The following is an 18,393-nucleotide window of genomic DNA, read 5'->3' as shown; positions in this document are numbered from 1 at the left end:
CAGTTTGAAGAGACACTTGGCCAACAGTCTGAGGCTAAGAGGCAAAGAAGGAAGGCTCACAGCCAGGGAGACAGACCAGGGACAGACTGCACTTGCTCCCAGTGTGGAAGGGATTGTCACTCCCGAATTGGCCTTTTCAGCCACACTAGACGCTGTGCCAGAACCACCATCCAGAGCGCAATGCCATAGTCTTCTGAGACTGAAGGTTGCCAACAGAGATATAATCCAGAGCTAAGAACTGCTCACAGCAGCAGCCACCCACATGTCCTTGGACATTGTTGTTGCTCAGGGTTAATGCCAGGAAAAAGGAGGAGAGTTTGGCTGCCTGTGTCCCAGCAGACGTCCCTGAGACGTCTCAGGCACCCCGTCTCAAAATAAATGAGTTTGTGGGGCTTGCGCTTCCAAGAGAAGGAGAGAAGAAAAAGGGAAAATGGTATTTTCAACGCTGGCATTCCAACACCGATCACAGCTTGCACCACCTCACTGTAGAGAATTCAAGCAGCTGCTCCAGACAGCCGAAAAACATCAGTCGCCCTTTTTTCCGGGCCTTGTTTCAAAAGGAAACGGGTGCATTAGGCATGCCTTGTTCCGAATGCTGAGCAGGGTGCTGTGTGATGCCTGCCTCCAGCAGCTTTTGGCCCCTTCAGCTTCTGCCCCCCAAGTGGGCCAACTGGCTCCTTTCCAGTGGTGCTCCACTTCTATATTAGCCGGGGGGACAACTGTCCCCATTCACCGCTCTGTGTCCTTTCTCGATGGAGGTTTGCTGCCTGTTACAGGACAGAGGGCTACCTCCTCATTGCCTTTGCCCAGACATCCCCTTTGCCATGTGAGCCTTTTGTCCTGGAAAAGAGGTTTGGAAGTTTTCTTAGTCATAATGACACGTCTGTCTGCCCAGGGCTGGCCTTAGGAGCTGCCGGGCCCAATGAGAAATACTGTATGCACTTGCACAGCTCCAGGTTCACAGCCAAGGTCTGCAGAATCCCAGACAAATCCCAGATAGAATTTATTATAGCTTTTATATCCCCACTGACTTTTTAAGAATCCAGAAAATTGTTGCTAATTATCTCTAAAACCCGCAGTGTGGTGTTAGGTGTCCGTTGCAACGTGTTGTTGGGTGTATTTGACAAGACTAGAGTGGGTTACCCTCGCACAGGGGGCCCTTCGGTGTGGGGCCAATGGGGAGCAAGTGGCTTACGGCTGGGCAAGGGTCATAAAACACCCACTCTGCTGTTCCAGCCGGATTCCGATGCCGCCACCCAGCAGCAATGCGCCACTCTCGTGACTCTTCAGCATGGGAGATTCCATGCTGGGCCTTCAGCTGCGAGGCGAGGTTCTGGCTGCAGCTGCCGTCACTCTGCTCCCCACCCCAGTGCAGGGCCCCTCCAGGTGTGGGGCCCAATTGGTCAAACTGCCCTAAGCCAGCCCTGTGTCTGCCTCCCCACAGGGACATCATCCACGCGCACGTGTGCATTGGCAAAACACTGCAGAACAAGCAATCCTACATGATCAGACATATGCCTGCATCAAACCTATTTTGTGTGGTGTCTTATTGAGCAGGTGTAAGGACACTCTAAGGTGTGTTGCGAGGACTCTGTCCCTATGGAATCTGGATGGGATTGTACCTGCAGTTCTGGGCAAGATTCTCTTTCTGCAGTGACTTCCCACACTTTGCACATGGAGAGAAACTTAATGAGATCCTCTGTGCAGAGTTCCAGAATGCATCGAGGAAAGTCTTCCGCCTGAGCCAGAGTGAAACCAGAGGAGTGGTGCCGAGCAGCCCGGAGAAGCAAGGGTGGGATGGAGTGGGGGGAGGGGAGACTGCAGTCCACACAACACCAGGCACAGAGGATGGGTGCTGTACGCCTTTATTCGGGGAAGGGCAGACAGGGTCACCTGCTTCCCCAAGGATGGAGGGAGACGAAGGCCGCTGGGCAACAGGGGACCGCACACCGTGTGCGGGTTCAGTCTTCGGCTTGAATCGGTGAGTTCTGCTATCATCGGATGAAAATGGTGCAGGACTCATTGTGCCGGGGACTGAGCTGTGGAAAGGAAGAAGCAGCAGGTCATGGATGAGCCTGGATGCTCCTGCCTGCCTACCCACCCCCTGATTGCTGGGCCAAACGCCCCCCTCCCGGTGCCCTTTCAGACGCAGAGGTTCTTCCCTGTCCAGAGCTCAGACGACTTATTGCAGGTCAGACCACACCTTTCCCACCTGACCAGCCCGTGCATGCAGGAGCTCCTCCTGGTCCCTCCCCTCAGCCCACTCGCACACTTCTCAGCAACACCACCAGGCACTTAGATGCCACTCCTCAGAGCTCTGCCACCGACTGCCAGGTCTGGCCCATCTATGAGGCGCAGTGATGTGGGCTGCATCAGCAGGGCAGGAGGGTGGTGGACTGCGGGTGCCCTGCCTCTGCTGCCACCACTGATGCCCTCCAACGGATGGAGCTGCGCTGGTCTGCTTTCCTCCCTCTCAAAGTGAGCAGCAAGCAGATCACCCACCTTCTTGTCTCACTCCTGACTCGGTTTCCTCAAATGTGGAAATTCAGGGACTTCCAGGGACTGCAGGAACAAAGGAGCCCTGTCCTTGGTACAATTCCTTTTACTCAGACTGCCATTCCCAATTTTGTGGAACTGAGGACTCCTTTTTCATGAGCAGAGCTGGCAGTGGGCAACCCAAGGGCGGCACCGGACAGGGTTTGGGGTCATGCCACCCCTGCTGACTTCTTACCTAGGTTCCCGCAGACCATCAAGCATTCCAGCTTGCTGGAGAACCGATTGCCATTTCCCCCACAGAGCCCGTAGACAAATATCTCGCACATCTTGGTGCCTGAGTTGTAGTAGTACATTTCTGAGTAACCCAGACAAGGACCAGAATCTTTTGGCAGCTTGCAAACCTCTGAGGCCACAGAAGGAAGGGAAAGGGAGAAGAAGAAATCAGCAAATGGCTGCGTTGCCTCCCAAAATTCTGAATCCAAAGTTTAAGCTTTCTTGTTACAACATTTACAGTACAATCCTAAGCACTCTATGGGCGCAATCCTGAGTGCACCTTGGGCCGGCACAAGTCCCCTGCGCAAGCCCAAGAGGGTAGCAAATGTGCCATAAAACACATCTGCACCTCCACAAAAGTTGGCTGGGCTGGTGCAGGGATGCGCACTGGCCAGCAGAGGCTGAATCCTGCCTCTGTGCAAACTCTGGTAGGGAGAGCTGTATTGGCTGAGCTCAGCTGACATATGGATCTGGGGAGGGTGGGGAGGAGGCAGGGGAGATGCAGGAGGGAGGCATTGCGGGGTAGGGGAAGGGTGGGCAGAGGGTGGTCCTGGGGCGAGGTGAGAGTGGGAGGTGCAGCTGGGACCCGGCTCTTATGCCGGATCCCAATCCCGTTAACCAAGCGGTGCAGAGTGCAAGCTGCTCCTCTCGCCTCAGACTTATGCCACCTCCTGAAGTGGAGCAAGTCTGAGGAGACGCAGTGGGGTTGCGGTGGCTTACCTGGGGGTAAGGGGGTTTCCCCTTACCTCCGGTTAAGCCACTTTGGGCCCCTAACTTGTGCTGGATACAGTGCAGGCCTGCTGTGCAGCGCAAGGTAGGATTGCGCTGCACAGTGCTTTGCGGCAACATAGGAATTAGATGTGCCGGTGGGAAGGCCTGTAGCGGCTCACCAAAGCTGGTGGAAGGAACACCGTGTGCCAGAGAAGATAAGGCCTGAGCCAGGCAGTGGAGGAGAGGGGCAGCGTGGCTTCCCCTGTAGACCTGCAGTGAGTGGCTTCTTAATGGGAGCACTGAGGATGCTGAGCTCCCGCTCAAGAGAGGCTCGCCTGCATCCCTTACTAACCAAGTCCTACATCAAATCAAGCTCCTGCAATTTGCTACTCATCACGTTATGAGTACATCCCCCCTTTTTATGCATAGAGAGTTACTCATAACATAGTAACCAAACAACATTTCACGTGCCTACATCCATGGATGCCAGCATACCAGATGAACTGTTCTCCCAGAAACTCTGGCATACAGGCCATGTTTCCAGAAGACTTGGTTGAGCCTCAGGTTCTGGTTGGCTTATCTGATCCCCCTCCCCCCACCTTCTGGAAGGAAAGCAATGACCTCACTTATGGTCTAGCTGAATGCAACTTTGCAATTCTGTCTACAGTTTGTGTTTGCTCTCCTGAATGCAGTTCCAGCAACTCTTGCATTTTGGGTCAAAGCGTAAAGCATAAACCGTACGGCTCCGTTTTGCTCCCTCCGCTGGGAATGGCTCCAAAGGGAGGGGCTGCTTGCCCACCCCACTGAGCCTCCCCGCCAGACTGAGTGCTCCACCCCCTCCAGCTATGCCATCGCTCACAGGAACTGCTGCCCATGGCCAAGACAAGGTAGCTATATCTTGCACTTTGAACTCTCAGTTCTCACACTCCCCCCTTCCCATTTCCCCTCCTCTTTATCTTTAGTGGTTAGCAGCTGGGTTCGAAGAAGCAGGGACTCCTGGAACTCTGTCCCTATAACTTCCCCCTTTCCCTCGGTTGCACCAGTGGCGTTGCTAGGGGGGTGCGGAGGATGTGGGCCGCACCCAGGTGACGCGCCAGGGGATGACGTGCCCTGGGGGGATGATGCGCTAAAATAGCAGAATTAGGAGCTACCCTGTCATGCCATACACTGTTGGATGTGGAATGTCCAGCAGAATGCAATGCAAAAAACCCGAGTGAAATCACTCCTTTCCTTCAAAAGTTATGGCCAAAAAACGAAAAGAAAAGAAATGCATGGACCCCTATGGAAAGTGAAAGTGAGCCGTATTGTGCGTTTACTCGTGAGTAGGCATACTTGCCATAGTCCATCGGAAAGGGCAGGCTGAGAGGAATCCAATGACACCAGAATGGTCCAATCCAATAAATGCAGCCCCCAAAAAACACCCAAGAAGTTCCCTCCCTCCCAGCTGCGAGTCTATTGAGCCCGAAACAAAGTCACGTGGCCGCGTTTACTAGCGAGGAGGCAAACTTGCGTTAGTCCATCAGAAAGGGCAGGCAGAGAGGACTCCAACAAAATCAGAATGGTCCTGATCCAATGAATACAGCCCCCAAAAACATAAAAGGGAGGAGGTCCCTCCCTCCCAGCCCTATGGAAAGCAAAGCAGCCTCACGTTCGTGTTTACTTGTGAGTAGGCAGACAAGCCTTGGCTGGTGGTCAGGCCAGGCAAAGGGGAATGTGAGGACACAAAATGGTCCAGATCTGATGGAACTGAAGCTCAACATATGTTCCAGAAGGCAGCCTCTCTATCCAACAAAAAACGACAAAAAAGAGGCTTGAATGGTAAGGGAAAAGTTTTCTATTTTGCACTTGCAAAGCCAGGTGGATCTTTATTCTGATGTGCCTGAAATAGAAGAACTTTCAACTGGGCACTGGGAGGGCTGAAGAGCTCACTGATTCTTTTTGGGGGGTTGTTATTGCAGGCAGACTACAGAATAAGCTCCATTGACCACTATGGGACTTACTTCTGAGTAGACATGCATAGGATAGGGCTCACAGGCTGCAATCCTACCCACACTTTCCTGAGAGTAAGCCCCATTGACCACTATGGGACTTACTTCAGAGTAGACATGCATAGGATTGGGCTCACAGGCTGCAATCCTACCCACACTTTCCTGAGAGTAAGCCCTATTGACCACTATGGGACTTACTTCAGAGTAAACATGCATAGGATTCGGCTCACAGGCTGCAATCCTACCCACACTTTCCTGAGAGCAAGCCCCATTGACCACAATAGGACTTACTTCAGAGTAGACCTGCATAGGCTTGAGCTCACAGGCTGCAATCCTACCCACACTTTCCTGAGAGTAAGCCCCATTGAGCACTATGGGACTTACTTCAGAGTAGATTCACTTGGTGGAACAGGACTGGCTCCCCCTTATTTATTTCTTTTATTTTAATTTAATTATTTATAATTATTTATTTTAATTTGCTTGATGATGTCACTTCTGGCCATGACATCACTTCCAATGGGTCCTGGACAGATTGTCATTCAAAAAAGTGGGTCCCAGTGCTAAAAGTTTCAGAACTGCTGCAATAAGGTGTTAGTAAGTTGACACGGGGTGTGTGTGAGACTCTACAAGTTTTCAAAATCACTAAAATCAGAATTTGGAGGAACAAGACCATCATGTTATATATCAATCAATGTGCCATTTCATGCAGAATGCAATGAAACAAACCACATTGAAATATTTGTGTTCTAACAAAAGGTACAGCCAAAAAACCAGTGGGGGTGGGGCGATGGTATATAACCACGCCCACCACCTGGGGTGTTGCCCCGCCCACTGCATGGGGTGATCCGCAGGCCTCCCGCACCAGGTGACACGAATCCTAGTGATGCCACTGGGTTTTACCGAATAACTCATCACTTTAGGGCTGCAATCCACAATCCTCTCCACATTTACCTGGGAGCAAGCCCCATTGACTACAGCGGGATTTACATCTGAGTAGACATGCCTAGAATTGGGCTCTAGGGCATTTCAATAATTCTCTATTGCATCTTTTGGGTATCTGTTTTGCGTGTTATTCAGATCCCATGTTCCAATACAGCTGCCAGCCGTGCAATATATATTGATTCCCCTAAACTCCATCTCTTTTGGTTACAAGAGGGTATCTGGGATCAGAGGGAACCCCTTGTCTTGGTACCCTTCCTTGTTCAGCTCTGCGCTTCAGTGCTGCAGATGTTGTGCTTTGTGTTGATATTAGGTTGCCTGGACGTAAAGATCTCAGCTTAATGAGAATAAAAGTGAAAATTGAGCAGCAGGCTAAGGAGAAAAATGCAGCATGGAACCACCACAAGTGACACACAAGATGATGGTCAAATTGGAGAGATGGGCAGAGCCCCCCCCACTCGGCCTGAACTCTGCCCCTTCTGAGGGATGCCCTGCATTCCTTCCGATGAAGAGCCACGGTCAGATCCAGCAATCCACTGGCGCTGCCTGGCCAAGGTCGCAAAGCCAGGTTCCCCTACCTGGGCTGATCTTCCCGCAGGCCTGCTCACAGGCCTCCTTGGTCTCAAAGTTGTTGCTGTTGCCCCTGCAGCCCCCATAAGTGAACTGCAGGCACTTCTTCTGGGCGGGGTTGTAGTAGTAGCGCTTGATATTTCGTTTGCACGGTCCAGTCATGGGCGGCAATTGACAGCGTTCATTGTGCACTGTGAGAGACAAAGGGGGCACGTGAGGAAGGGGCTCGGAGAGCTCCCAGAGGCTCTGCTCCTGCCCAGGCACCCTAGGAGAAGCCCCACCATTCCTGTGCTGTGGGGCTGGAAGTCTTGCCTGTACCTGGGTCTAGGCAACCCCTCACTTCTGGGTGAGGGGACAGTCCTGGTCATCCTCACAAGTGTTGTTGAAGCAGCAACACTTCAAAAGCAGGGCTGTCCACCCTCCTCCCACCCAGGAATGCCTCCCTCCCGCCCCCCGAGCCTTGTGTTGGCCCAGTTGGTGACACCCCCCCATCAGCTCAGAGGCTTCTGCCAGTGCATAGACTTCTCACCAGCCTTGCACCAGCTCATGTGCAGCTCAGGATTTCTGCATTTTTCGTCCTTGGGAGAAACAAAATATGTGAAAAAATAAAAACATGTGCAGTGCAATCCTGAGCTGCACATGAGCTGGTGCAAGTCCGTTGTGCAAACGTGCCATAAGGCATGTTTGTGCCTCCTCGACAGTCGGCAAGGCCGGCGTGAAATCTATGCGCTGGCAGAAGCCTCTGCGCTGACGGAGGGGAGAGAGCCTTGCACCGGCCCAGCTGGGCCAACGCAAGGCTCTGGGGTGGGCGGGGAGGAGGCGGGAGGAGGCAATCCTGGGTGGGAGGAGGGTGGGCAGTGGACAGCTCCAGGGGCAGGTGGGCGGGGAGCGGGAGGCGGGGCTGGGATCAGGCAGTTATGCTGGATCCCAACCACTGTTCCCGGGGAGGTCGGAGTGGCTTGAAGCCGCTCCACTCTCCTCAGTATGTTGCTCTCTGTCCACACTTTCAATGGCTCTCGATCATGTCCCACCTTTGCCGCCTTGTTTCCAAGGCAGAAAGCCCTCCTTGTTGTAACCTTTGTTGTAGGGAAACAGCTCCTGCCCCCTTGTCATTTTGGTTGTCCCCTTTTGAGTTCTTCAGTCTCCTTCTGGAGGTGTGGCAACCAGAACAGGACACAGTAGTCCAAATGTGGCCGCACCACTGATTTGCACAGAGGCAATGCAGTGTTAGGATTTGGCCCCTTTCCAGCCTGGTTCCAGCCTGTGGCATAGGGCCACTTGGAGGGGTGTTTGGGGGTGGGGGAAATGGGGACTGCAGCTGGCCTGAGGTGGTGATACCCGCCTTCTTCCAGGTGGCTAGTCCCTTGTGAGAAAGAGATATGCCTTGCCGCCCTCATGCAGGACCACCTTCCCCCTCTCCTGCCCAGAGGGTCAGGTTCCTTCTGGATGTCCCTTGCCTCCCTTGGCTGTAGCCATCAGCCCCCGCTTTGAGAGAGGGTGACCACAGGGCAATGTTTCTCCTTTGGGAGACCCTCTCGCCTTGAGGACAGAGGTTTTCTGTTTCTCCAGAGGAGCATTACTCTTTGGGGAAAGTGGCACCTCTGAAATCAGCACCTTTCCCTGTGCAAAACGAATGCCCTGAAAGCACAGGCTGTGCCTCATCGAGGCCACCAGGGAGCTTCCTGCCAATTGGCTCTATTGTCTGCATGTCAAAATGACATGTATTTTCTTGGTGCTGAGGAGTCATGCATGTCCCTCTGTGCGCACACACAGCCGTGTGAGGGCACATGCTAAGTCTCCCTCATTTGCTGGGCAAAGACGTGGCTGCAGGTTGTGTTATGCCTCCTGGATAGCACTTATGTAGAAACCCAGACCTGGGTGGGGCTTTTGAAAGACATTGCTGGGGGGGGGGGAATCTTTGGGAAAGGGGGTGCCCTGGAGAGGGAGCAGGAGAGACCACTTACCCTGAGGAGTTCCCTGCCCAGAAATGGGCATCGGCTCAGTCCAGAGAGTGAGGAGACCCACCAGGAGGAGGAAGCTGCTGGCACGCATGGTGAGTCCGTGATGGGAGTCCACCCCTTGTCCAGGGGCCTTTATAACTCCGCAAACTGCATTCCAGCAGAGTTGCAGCATCGCGAAAGCAGAAGAGGAAGCTGGTGGGTGAGGGACAATGTGGAAACACTTCTTGGAGAGGTTAGGTAAGAATAACCGTCATTGCCAAGGTGAAAGACCTGTTGCTCTCTCCCCAGGGCTTGCAGGCTCTGCTGGTGTAAGAAGCACAGCTCTGCGGAGTCACCTCCTTGGACAGAACCCATCCCCAAATCCCTTGGACTCAGCACTGCTCACAGCAGCAGCACCAGACACCTCCACTCCCTTGAATACTATTGCTTTCTCAGAGGTGCCTTGATCCGCAGAACATCAGAATGGCCCCGCCAAAGGCTTCCTGCAGCTCAGCAGATGCTCAGGGAAGACATCAAGGCACCTGCATCCTGACGCCCTCCCTTGCACCTGGCATTCTGAGGTAGCCTACGTCTAAAACCAGGAGGGTGCACAGACCCATCAGGGCTTGTAACCTGTGATCTGGGTTTCCTCAATAGATCTGTCCATTTCCCTCTGGCAGTGGCTGCTGCTGTTTGCTTCCATTTTTCATCTTCCTATAGATCTGATTGACTGTGCACACCGTTGTGATTCTGTCTGCAGGCAGTCACGGCCTCAAGTCATCACAAAGCCACACTGATGTGTTCCAAATGTGTCAAAATGCCAAGTGTGGCTTACCCTGGCTGTGGATTCTGGAGTGCATTGGATTCAGCAGCAGAAAGAGACTAAGGGCACAAACCTAACCAACTTTCCAGCACTGAACTGGCTGCAATGCAGCCTCAAGGTAAGGTAACAAACATGCCCTGACCTTGAGGAGGCCCCCTTGACTGCCTCCCCACTACTGAATGTAGCGCATGCCACGTTGGCACGGCTATGTCAGTGCTGGAAAGCTGGTTAGGATTGCGCCCTAAGGCTGCACTCCTGGGCAGACCTGAGGAAACCCCTTTGAACTCAGCGTGGAAATGACTTCTCAGTGAGCAGACTGGTGATGTCTTCAGGATCCAAGAGGTTTTGTATGTTTACTATGTTTTTGTCCCACCATTCAAGAAAGAGTTTTTAAAGCACAATGGAAGCAAGATGGTTCCCTGCCCCAAAGGCCTGACAATCTGGAAGAGGGGCAGGAAAAGAGCAGGAAAGGGTGAGGGATTCGGAAAGAAGGGTGAATGGGGAAGAAGAGGGGATTCCCCTGGCGTTGGCCTGACACCAACCTCAGGCCATACTCAGCTGGCCCGGAGGAAACCAGGCTCCCTTTTCTTCTGCTCCGTGGCCATTGAGGACCGGCCACTGGGCCTGATTGCTGGATTGAATGGGAGGTATGGGTGGAAACTGTGTCCCTTCAGAAGCCAGCTCTTCCAGTAGAACGAAGCTGGCAATTCAGGGCCTCTTGGTACCAGCTTGGAGAGTCTTTGCTCTGCGAGAGGAGAGGGAGTCAACTGCCAGGTAGCCATTGTCTGATGAGTGCAGAGGTGCCAGGACAGAAATCAGGACACCTGGGGGGTGGCAATGGAAGCTACATGCCATAGCAACCCCGAGGCAGACTCTGACTTAAGAGAAATCAGGCCAGGTTGATTGGAAGGAACCAGGAGGGGTTTCGCCATATACTTGGAAGAGATGAAGCCTGTTCTTGGATGGGAGTGCAGCGGGATGGCAACGACCACCCTGCACAGTGGGACACAGAGAATCGATCCAAAGTAGTAAGTAGTTAGGTGTATTGTTTTGCTGCTGCCTTAGCAAGTGTGTACTCTCACTTAAATCCTGGAGACCTCATCTCTCTCCCTCCCCCCCCCATGTGGGGTGGAGGATTCTCCTCATACTTACTAACATGGAAGAGCTTTAATAAATCTTTGAAGTAAACAACTTGGAAGCAAGTTGTTCCATCCTTGGGTAAAAAACACAAAGTTGGTGCTGGAATCTTTCTCCAATTCCCCCCCCCCCCACGATGACGTACAGGCCCAGCAGTTCCTGCCATGTCAATCTGAAGGGTTCCTGTCACTCTGTGATGGATCAACAGCTCCTGGCAGGTTTCATGACGAACACAGAAGCAGCAAGAGAGCTACAAAGTGATGATGGACACTCTAGGCCAGTGTTTCTCAAACTGTGGGTCGGGACTCACTAGGTGGGTTGTGAACCAATTTCAGGTGGGTCCCCATTCATTTCAATATTTTATTTTTAATATACTAGACTTGATGCTACCATGGTCTGTGACTGCATTTGGGGAAATGTTACAGACCTGTACTTTTAACAAGCAACTATGCATATTCTTTTAACAATGATAGTCAATGGCATGTACTCTTGGATAGGATTGCAGCCTAGGATTGTTAAAAATGTTCCTGCTTGATGACATCACTTCCGGTGGGTCCTGACAGATTCTCATTCTCAAAAGTTGGTCCCGGTGCTAAATGTGGGAGAACCACTGCTCTAGGCAATCTCTCTTCCACAGGGCCTCTTTTTTGACTGGCTTGCAAGATTGGATGCAGTGATGATAGTCCCTGAAAAATTTCCTATGCAAATGTGCTATTCTGAGCATTACGAATTTTATTTTATAATTATGATAAATGGTATGTCCAATTTTATGGACCCAAACACCTTTAACTTGCATGTAAATTTAAGGGCACCTGCTGGATTGGGGAGCAAAGTTGGGAAAAAAGGGAACATCCACTGGGCGGGGCATCTGACGGAGCAGTCAGACTGGGAGCCCAGGTCTACCCACACAGCAAATCTCGGTCATGGAGGCCACGGGTTCAACTGGGAGCCCTGGTCTACCTAGCAGTTAGATCAGGGCTACAAGTCCAGGCACACGCCCAGGTCTATCTGCTTGGTTGACCTGGGCTCTGGAGTTAAGCTAGTGAGGTTGCTGGGAGCTGCAAGGGGGCAAGCTTGGGGGGGGGGCTGCCCACTGCAATGGGCATCTGTTCTGTGAAACCGCATCTGAATTCTGATCCTCTCCACACCTTCCAGGGAGTAAGCCCCATTGACTATAATGGGACTTACTGGAACGTGCTGGAATCCCTAGCATGTATGCACTGCTGAAACAGAGACGCCTGCGTTGGCTCGGTCATGTCGTGAGAATGGATGATGGCCGGATCCCAAAGGATCTCCTCTATGGAGAACTCGTGCAAGGAAAGCGCCCTACAGGTAGACCACAGCTGCGATACAAGGACATCTGCAAGAGGGATCTGAAGGCCTTAGGAGTGGACCTCAACAGGTGGGAAACCCTGGCCTCTTAGCGGCCCGCTTGGAGGCAGGCTGTGCAACATGGCCTTTCCCAGTTTGAAGAGACACTTGGCCAGCAGTCTGAGGCTAAGAGGCAAAGAAGGAAGGCCCATAGCCAGGGAGACAGGCCAGGGACAGACTGCACTTGCTCCCGGTGTGGAAGGGATTGTCACTCCCGAATTGGCCTTTTCAGCCACACTAGACGCTGTTCCAGAACCACCTTTCAGAGTGCGATACCAGAGTCTTTCGAGACTGAAGGTTGCCAACACACTTCTGAATAGACTTGCATAGGGTAGGGCAATCCTCTCCACACCTTCAACCTCCCTCCTGAACAGCTTGCCTCGGCTCCCCGGAAGTCCAGGGCAGCGAGTCGGCCAGGTCACCTCCCCTCCTCAGAGCTCTCTCCTCCTCAGCGGCCGGCTAGTTCCCCACCAGCCTGAACCAGCCTGACAGGGGACGGGGTGGGGCTCAGGCTCTTGCTCTCTCTCCTGCTCCTGTGGCAGCCTCAACCACAAACCTCCTGCCAGGGAGACGCACAGGGCACTGGGAGGGGGGTGGGGGAGGAGGGGTGGAGCGGGGGGAGCTGCCTGACCAGGGAAAGAGAAGCGGAGGCGGCCAGCAAAACCCCACTCGGGTAACTTCTTTCTGGAGCAGGACAGTTTGGGGTGGCATGCACCCATGCCCCCCCCGATCCGCCACTGGGCAAGGCTTCCTGCTGAGTCAGCCTACGCAACACCACCCTGCGTCAGTGGCTCTCCCAAGTCTTCTCTGTATCCCCCCAAACTTGTGCCTGGGACCTTCTGCCTGCAAAGCAGGTGCTCTGCCCTTGGGCTCTGGGCCCATCCCAGAAGGGAGCACAACCTGGACTGGAGGCAGAGGGCACCAGGGCACCAAGCGCAAGGAGCCCCAGGAGGAGGAGGAGGCCGGCAGACTTCATGCTGAGCAGGAGGACTGAACTTCTGCTTGCTGCCCACCTCCACCCCCCCTGGGCTTTATATCCCTACACAGCAGGCATGAAGAATAACTCTGCTCCTCCCCCACAGCGCAGGAGAACAATAGAAAACAGAGGTGTTGGTAAATGTACCCCGTTGTGTAAGGTGCCACAAGGACACACAGGTCTTTGCCAAACTCCCAAAGGCAGACTGTTTTGTCATCCACGCCCCATTGCCAGGAAGCATCTGGGAGGAACCCTGAAATGGGGGGGGGGGTGGAATTTGCTTTGCATCACAGTGATGGGTCAGCCATTAGAAATGCAGGCTAGCCACTGCTCAAGGCTCACTAAGAGGTCAACTACTAGTGGGTCTTAACCACTAGGCTTGCGTGCCTGGGAATTCCCAAGGTGTGTCTGGACACCCACTTCCCACATTTCATGGTGAACCACAAAGCAAGCAGGAAGAACAGTGCTGCCAGCCCCATTGCGACCAGAGCTGGCTCATGTCCACTGCTGGCTGGTGAGAAGCGGAGACATCAGATTCCTGCTGGGGGTGGCTCTGTCCCTCTCACTCCACCCTCCCTGGGCACATAGATGCACATAGGGGGCATCTCCCCCTCACCCTGGGTCGCCTTCCATGATGGGGTTTCTTCCCTGCCAGGGATCACAGAAACTTCCCTCTTCCTCTTGGGTTGCTGCGGGAGGGAGAAGAGGAGTGGGCTGGATGGGTGGGACCTGAGGAGATGAAGTGGAGATCATGTGGAGAGTCTCCTCATCAGGTTCCACTGCTGTGCCATTGCGCCTGTGTAACTCAAGGACAGGATCAGGCCTTTAGACTTCCCACCACAGGCGATTCTCCAAGTTCCTTTTTCATGCCTTTGAGGACTCAGCACTCTCTGTTCAAGGAAAAGAAACCTCAACGGACTGTTTCAGCAAAGCAGTGCCCAGTGGGTGCCAATGTGCTAAATGCAGCTCCTCTGCCCTGCACTCCCTGCCCCCCGAGGTCTGGATTGTAAGGCAGGACTGGTCTGTCTGGAACCCTTTAGCGGCTGGGGAAGAGGGCTGCAGGCAGGGGCAAAGGACGTGGCGGGCAGGGCCCAGGAGAGGGTAAAGGGGGTAATTTGTACCTGGGTCCAAAAGGGAGCCCAGGAGTCAAAGGTGACTTTTAATAAGAACCTGGGCAATAGCCATACATATCTAACTTTGTTGTCAATTAGTCCATTTCTTGGTAATTAGCACCAATTTCCTGAGAAATTAGTCAAAGTATACAGCTAGCCTATACACTGCAGGCATCCGCCTATAAGCCGATCCCACAGATAAGTCGAGGGCAGGTTTTGAGCCAACAATCATAGAATTTTCTATGACCCTCAGATAAGTCAGGGGTTAAACTTAGGGGGGGTGTCTGACTGTAGTTTTGTCTGATTTTACCCAAGGCCAGATCCTGAAAAATAACTTACCACTAATTGTTACCTATGAACTGTAGTCTCTAATTTATTAAAAACATAGTAAAAGATCATTAGATACATTTTTAGTCTTTTTAAATTCTGATCTTCACCACCTTTTGTAAACACTATCAGAGTAAGTGCACTCTAAACAACATACCAGTAAAACAGTGGTTCCCAACCTGATATTCATGTACTCCCAGGGACACTCAACAGAACCTTTAGGGGTACTTAAAAAAGAATGGAATAATGGCAGAAAAAGGCAGGTCATGCTCCAGAATGCTTTGCAGAGCCAGCAAGGCAGGAAGGGAGGTAGCTAGTTGGCTGTGAAAGCCCCACCAATAGCTAGTTTGTGGTCATCAATTCATGTATGAACCAGTGATTGAAAACCAGCACAGTAAAAAAGCTGAAACATAATATGGAAAGTGATCAATCACCCAGAATTTCTCAGGACACTTCTGGTGCAAAACAGTGCAAAGGCAGAGTCTTCTGTTCTTCAAGCAGATAAAAAGAGAAAACACTGTGATGAATACATGAAGTCTGGGCTTTCATATGGAGGAGATGAGGGCTTGTATTAATAATTACAAACATTTTGCTAATATGAACAGTACAATTTATGGAAATGGGCTGCCAAGGGATATGCAAGTGAAAAAGGTTGGGAACCACTGCAGGAGAACCAGGAATCAAATCTAACGTTAAGGTATCTGGTGTGTTAAGCCAGAAGCTCTACATACAACATAACTGGGAGTGTGCAATTCAATTCACAGCAGAGAGAGGCAGCTGCATATATTTGCAGCCCTTTTTACTCAGAAGTAGACCCACTGCTTTCCATGGGTGGTGTTCTTAAATAATGGTGCACTGAATTGTAGCCTGGGACTTTGCTTCAAATGGAAAGGAGGATCCCATCCTGGTGTGGAAAAAAAAAAAAGACTTCTACCAAATGCAGGCATTTGCAAAAAGGAACCAGGTTGCAGCAGCATTTGCAAGAGGGAGGAGAATAAAAGGTTTAACTTTGGCTGGAAAGTTACTATAACATCTTTTAATATTTTTTACAGGCCTGATTCTTTTATGACTTGCTGCTGCTCTATGCTCTTTTTACCTATTTTTTATTCTGACTGCTGTTTTTTATGATGTGTTAATATGTTTTTATTTGTTTTTAAATTATGTTTTTAATCTGTTGTAAGCCGCCTTCAGTCCCTTCGGGGGAGAAAGGCGGGGTAAAAATAAAGTTATTATTATTATTATTATAGAAAAAAATGATCTCTGCATTGCTTCTAATGAGCCCTGCCGGCCTGCTGCTTGAGAAAGAAATGAAACTTTTCAGGGTTGAAAAGCTCTGCCCTCTGCTTGACCCAGAGATAAGTCGAAGTGAGAATTGGAACTTGATTACTTGGCAAAAATTTTACATACTATAGGTGAGTATCTACGGTAATCATGCAAATAATTTAAATCACCCTGGACTTGGCTTTGAACACCAGCACGCCACTTTGTTGGGTTGCAAGCCCACCTCATGAGGCTTGGTAAGGTTTGCTTTGCTTACTTTGTTTTATCAGAAGAAATAAAGTACAGGTCCAGCCTTGTTATACACGGATTTTTTTATACACAGATTTGACTCAACACGAATTGCCACTGCAAAGGCGAAGGAATGTGCTGATCCCTGGAGAAGGGGAAAAAATGCACCCCTTGAAAATGCTTTTCTTACTGTTGTGGAGATTTTTATCTCAACATGATGAGAAGGTGCCTTTAAATTAAAGGAAAACAGTCCTTTACAATAGTTAGAGAGAGGACGGCCAGCTGACAATCCATCAGTCATTCCCTCTCCAAGCAACCCCCTCCCTTCCCCCGAATACATGCCTTTCAAAGGGCCTGGAGCAGTGGTGTAGCTAAGGAGGTGCAGGGGGTAGCGGTTGTACTGGGCATCAAGCTTTAGGGGGGCAACAAGTCAGACTTGACACTAGTGTCCAAAATTGTGAAAATCTTGGTATGTATGAATAATACCATCATGTTAGTCCCTCAGTCCGGCTGTATTTGTCATAAGAGGCAACTAAACAGCTACTGGGCAGGTGGGACTCATTAGCCTGGGAGGGCAGCTCATCTAAGAGAAGGAAATTCTGACCTCAAACCTCCCCTGCCTTGTGGCTATATCCAGTTATGGAAAAGGCTTCAGGAGTCAACCTTGAGGCAAAATCTGGAGCCAGAGTCCCTGAGGTAGTTTGTGGCTGTATAGAGTCACGCTTTGGCAACTCCTGCGATGCCGCTGGAACCAACCATATTAGCCTCTGCCTTTCCATTGGACCATTCCAGCAATGTGGAGAGGGGGGATTTGCTGCACGGGTAACAGCCTATCCTCCATACCTACTTTACCCAGGCTTCACGCACTGGAGAGGACACTCCAACTTTGCCATACAGCATCAGCACAACATGGGAAGCAGCAGTTTACATTTGCTCCTAGTGTGGAAAGGATTTTCACTCCCGAATCAGCCTTTTCAGCCACACTAGACGCTGCTCTGTAAGGTTTCTGTAAGGGTAAGTCTTGCCTCATGAACATTATAGAATTCTTTGAAAAGGTCAACAGGCATGTGGATGTGGGAGAACCCGTGGACATTATATATCTGGACTTTCAGAAGGCATTTGACACGGTCCCTCACCAAAGGCTACTAAAAAAACTCCACAGTCAGGGAATTAGAGGGCAGGTCCTCTCCTGGATTGAGAACTGGTTGAAGACCAGGAAACAGAGAGTGGGTGTCAATGGGCAACTTTTTACAATGGAGAGAGGTGAAAAGCGGTGTGCCCCAAGGATCTGTCCTGGGACCAGTGCTTTTCAACCTCTTCATAAATGACCTGGAGACAGGGGTGAGCAGTGAGTTGGTTAAGTTTGCAGATGACACCAAACTTTTCTGAGTGGTAAAGACCAGAAGTGATTGTGAGGAACTCCAGAAGGATCTCTCCAAACAGGCAGAATGGGCAACAAAATGGCAGGTGCGTTTCAATGTAAGTAAGTGTAAAGTCATGCACATTGGGGCAAAAAATCAAAACTTTAGATATAGGCTGGTGGGTTATGAGCTGTCTGTGACAGATCAGGAGAGAGATCTTGGGGTGGTGGTGGACAGGTCGATGAAAGTGTCGACCCAATGTGCGGCGGCAGTGAAGAAGGCCAATTCTATACTTGGGATCATTAGGAAGGGTATTGAGAACAAAACGGCTAATATTATGATGCCGTTGTACAAATCGATGGTAAGGCCACACCTGGAGTATTGTGTCCAGTTATGGTCGCCGCATCTCAAAAAGGACATAGTGGAAATGGAAAAGGTGCAAAAGAGAGCGACTAAGATGATTACGGGGCTGGGGCACCTTCCTTATGAGGAAAGGCTACGGCGTTTGGGCCTCTTCAGCCTAGAAAAGAGACGCCTGAGGGGGGACATGATTGAGACATATAAAATTATGCAGGGGATGGACAGAGTGGATAGGGAGATGCTCTTTACACTCTCACATAACACCAGAACCAGGGGACATCCACTGAAATTGAGTGTTGGGAGAGTTAGGACAAACAAAAGAAAATATTTCTTTACTCAGCGTGTGGTTGGTCTGTGGAACTCCTTGCCACAGGATGTGGTGATGGTGTCTAGCCTGGACACCTTTAAAAGGGGAATGGACAAGTTTCTGGAGGAAAAATCCATTATGGGGTACAAGCCATGATGTGTATGCGCAACCTCCTGATTTTAGAAATGGGCTA

At 51.1% G+C, this 18,393-nt stretch overlaps 1 protein-coding gene across 1 annotated transcript; it reads right to left on the bottom strand.

Moving 5' to 3' along the window:
* Positions 1-2,019: 2,019 nt before the first annotated feature.
* On the bottom strand, positions 2,020-13,224 carry LOC136648630 (kunitz-type serine protease inhibitor textilinin-2-like). The gene is made up of 4 exons (XM_066624753.1): positions 13,149-13,224; positions 6,986-7,168; positions 2,732-2,899; positions 2,020-2,039 (listed from the first exon to the last, which is right to left on the bottom strand). Exons 1-4 carry the CDS (start codon positions 13,222-13,224, stop codon positions 2,020-2,022), a joined length of 447 nt encoding a protein of 148 aa, XP_066480850.1.
* Positions 13,225-18,393: the final 5,169 nt, after the last annotated feature.

The sequence above is a fragment of the Tiliqua scincoides genome, chromosome 4, assembly GCF_035046505.1.
Source record: "Tiliqua scincoides isolate rTilSci1 chromosome 4, rTilSci1.hap2, whole genome shotgun sequence".
NCBI classification, from domain to species: Eukaryota; Metazoa; Chordata; class Lepidosauria; order Squamata; family Scincidae; genus Tiliqua; species Tiliqua scincoides.
Note: the sequence above shows the minus strand (reverse complement) of the source record. Positions and strands in the feature narration are given on the sequence as shown.

Excerpts from the sequence above, each read along its gene's own strand:
- LOC136648630 (XM_066624753.1), bottom strand. The coding sequence starts at position 13,224 with ATGAAGTCTGCCGGCCTCCTCCTCCTCCTGGGGCTCCTTGCGCTTGGT. Across the intron at positions 7,169-13,148 it reads GCCCTCTGCCTCCAGTCCAG|TGCACAATGAACGCTGTCAA; the intron begins GTTGTGCTCCCT and ends TGTCTCTCACAG. Across the intron at positions 2,040-2,731 it reads GATGGTCTGCGGGAACCTAG|CTCAGTCCCCGGCACAATGA; the intron begins GTAAGAAGTCAG and ends TCCTTTCCACAG.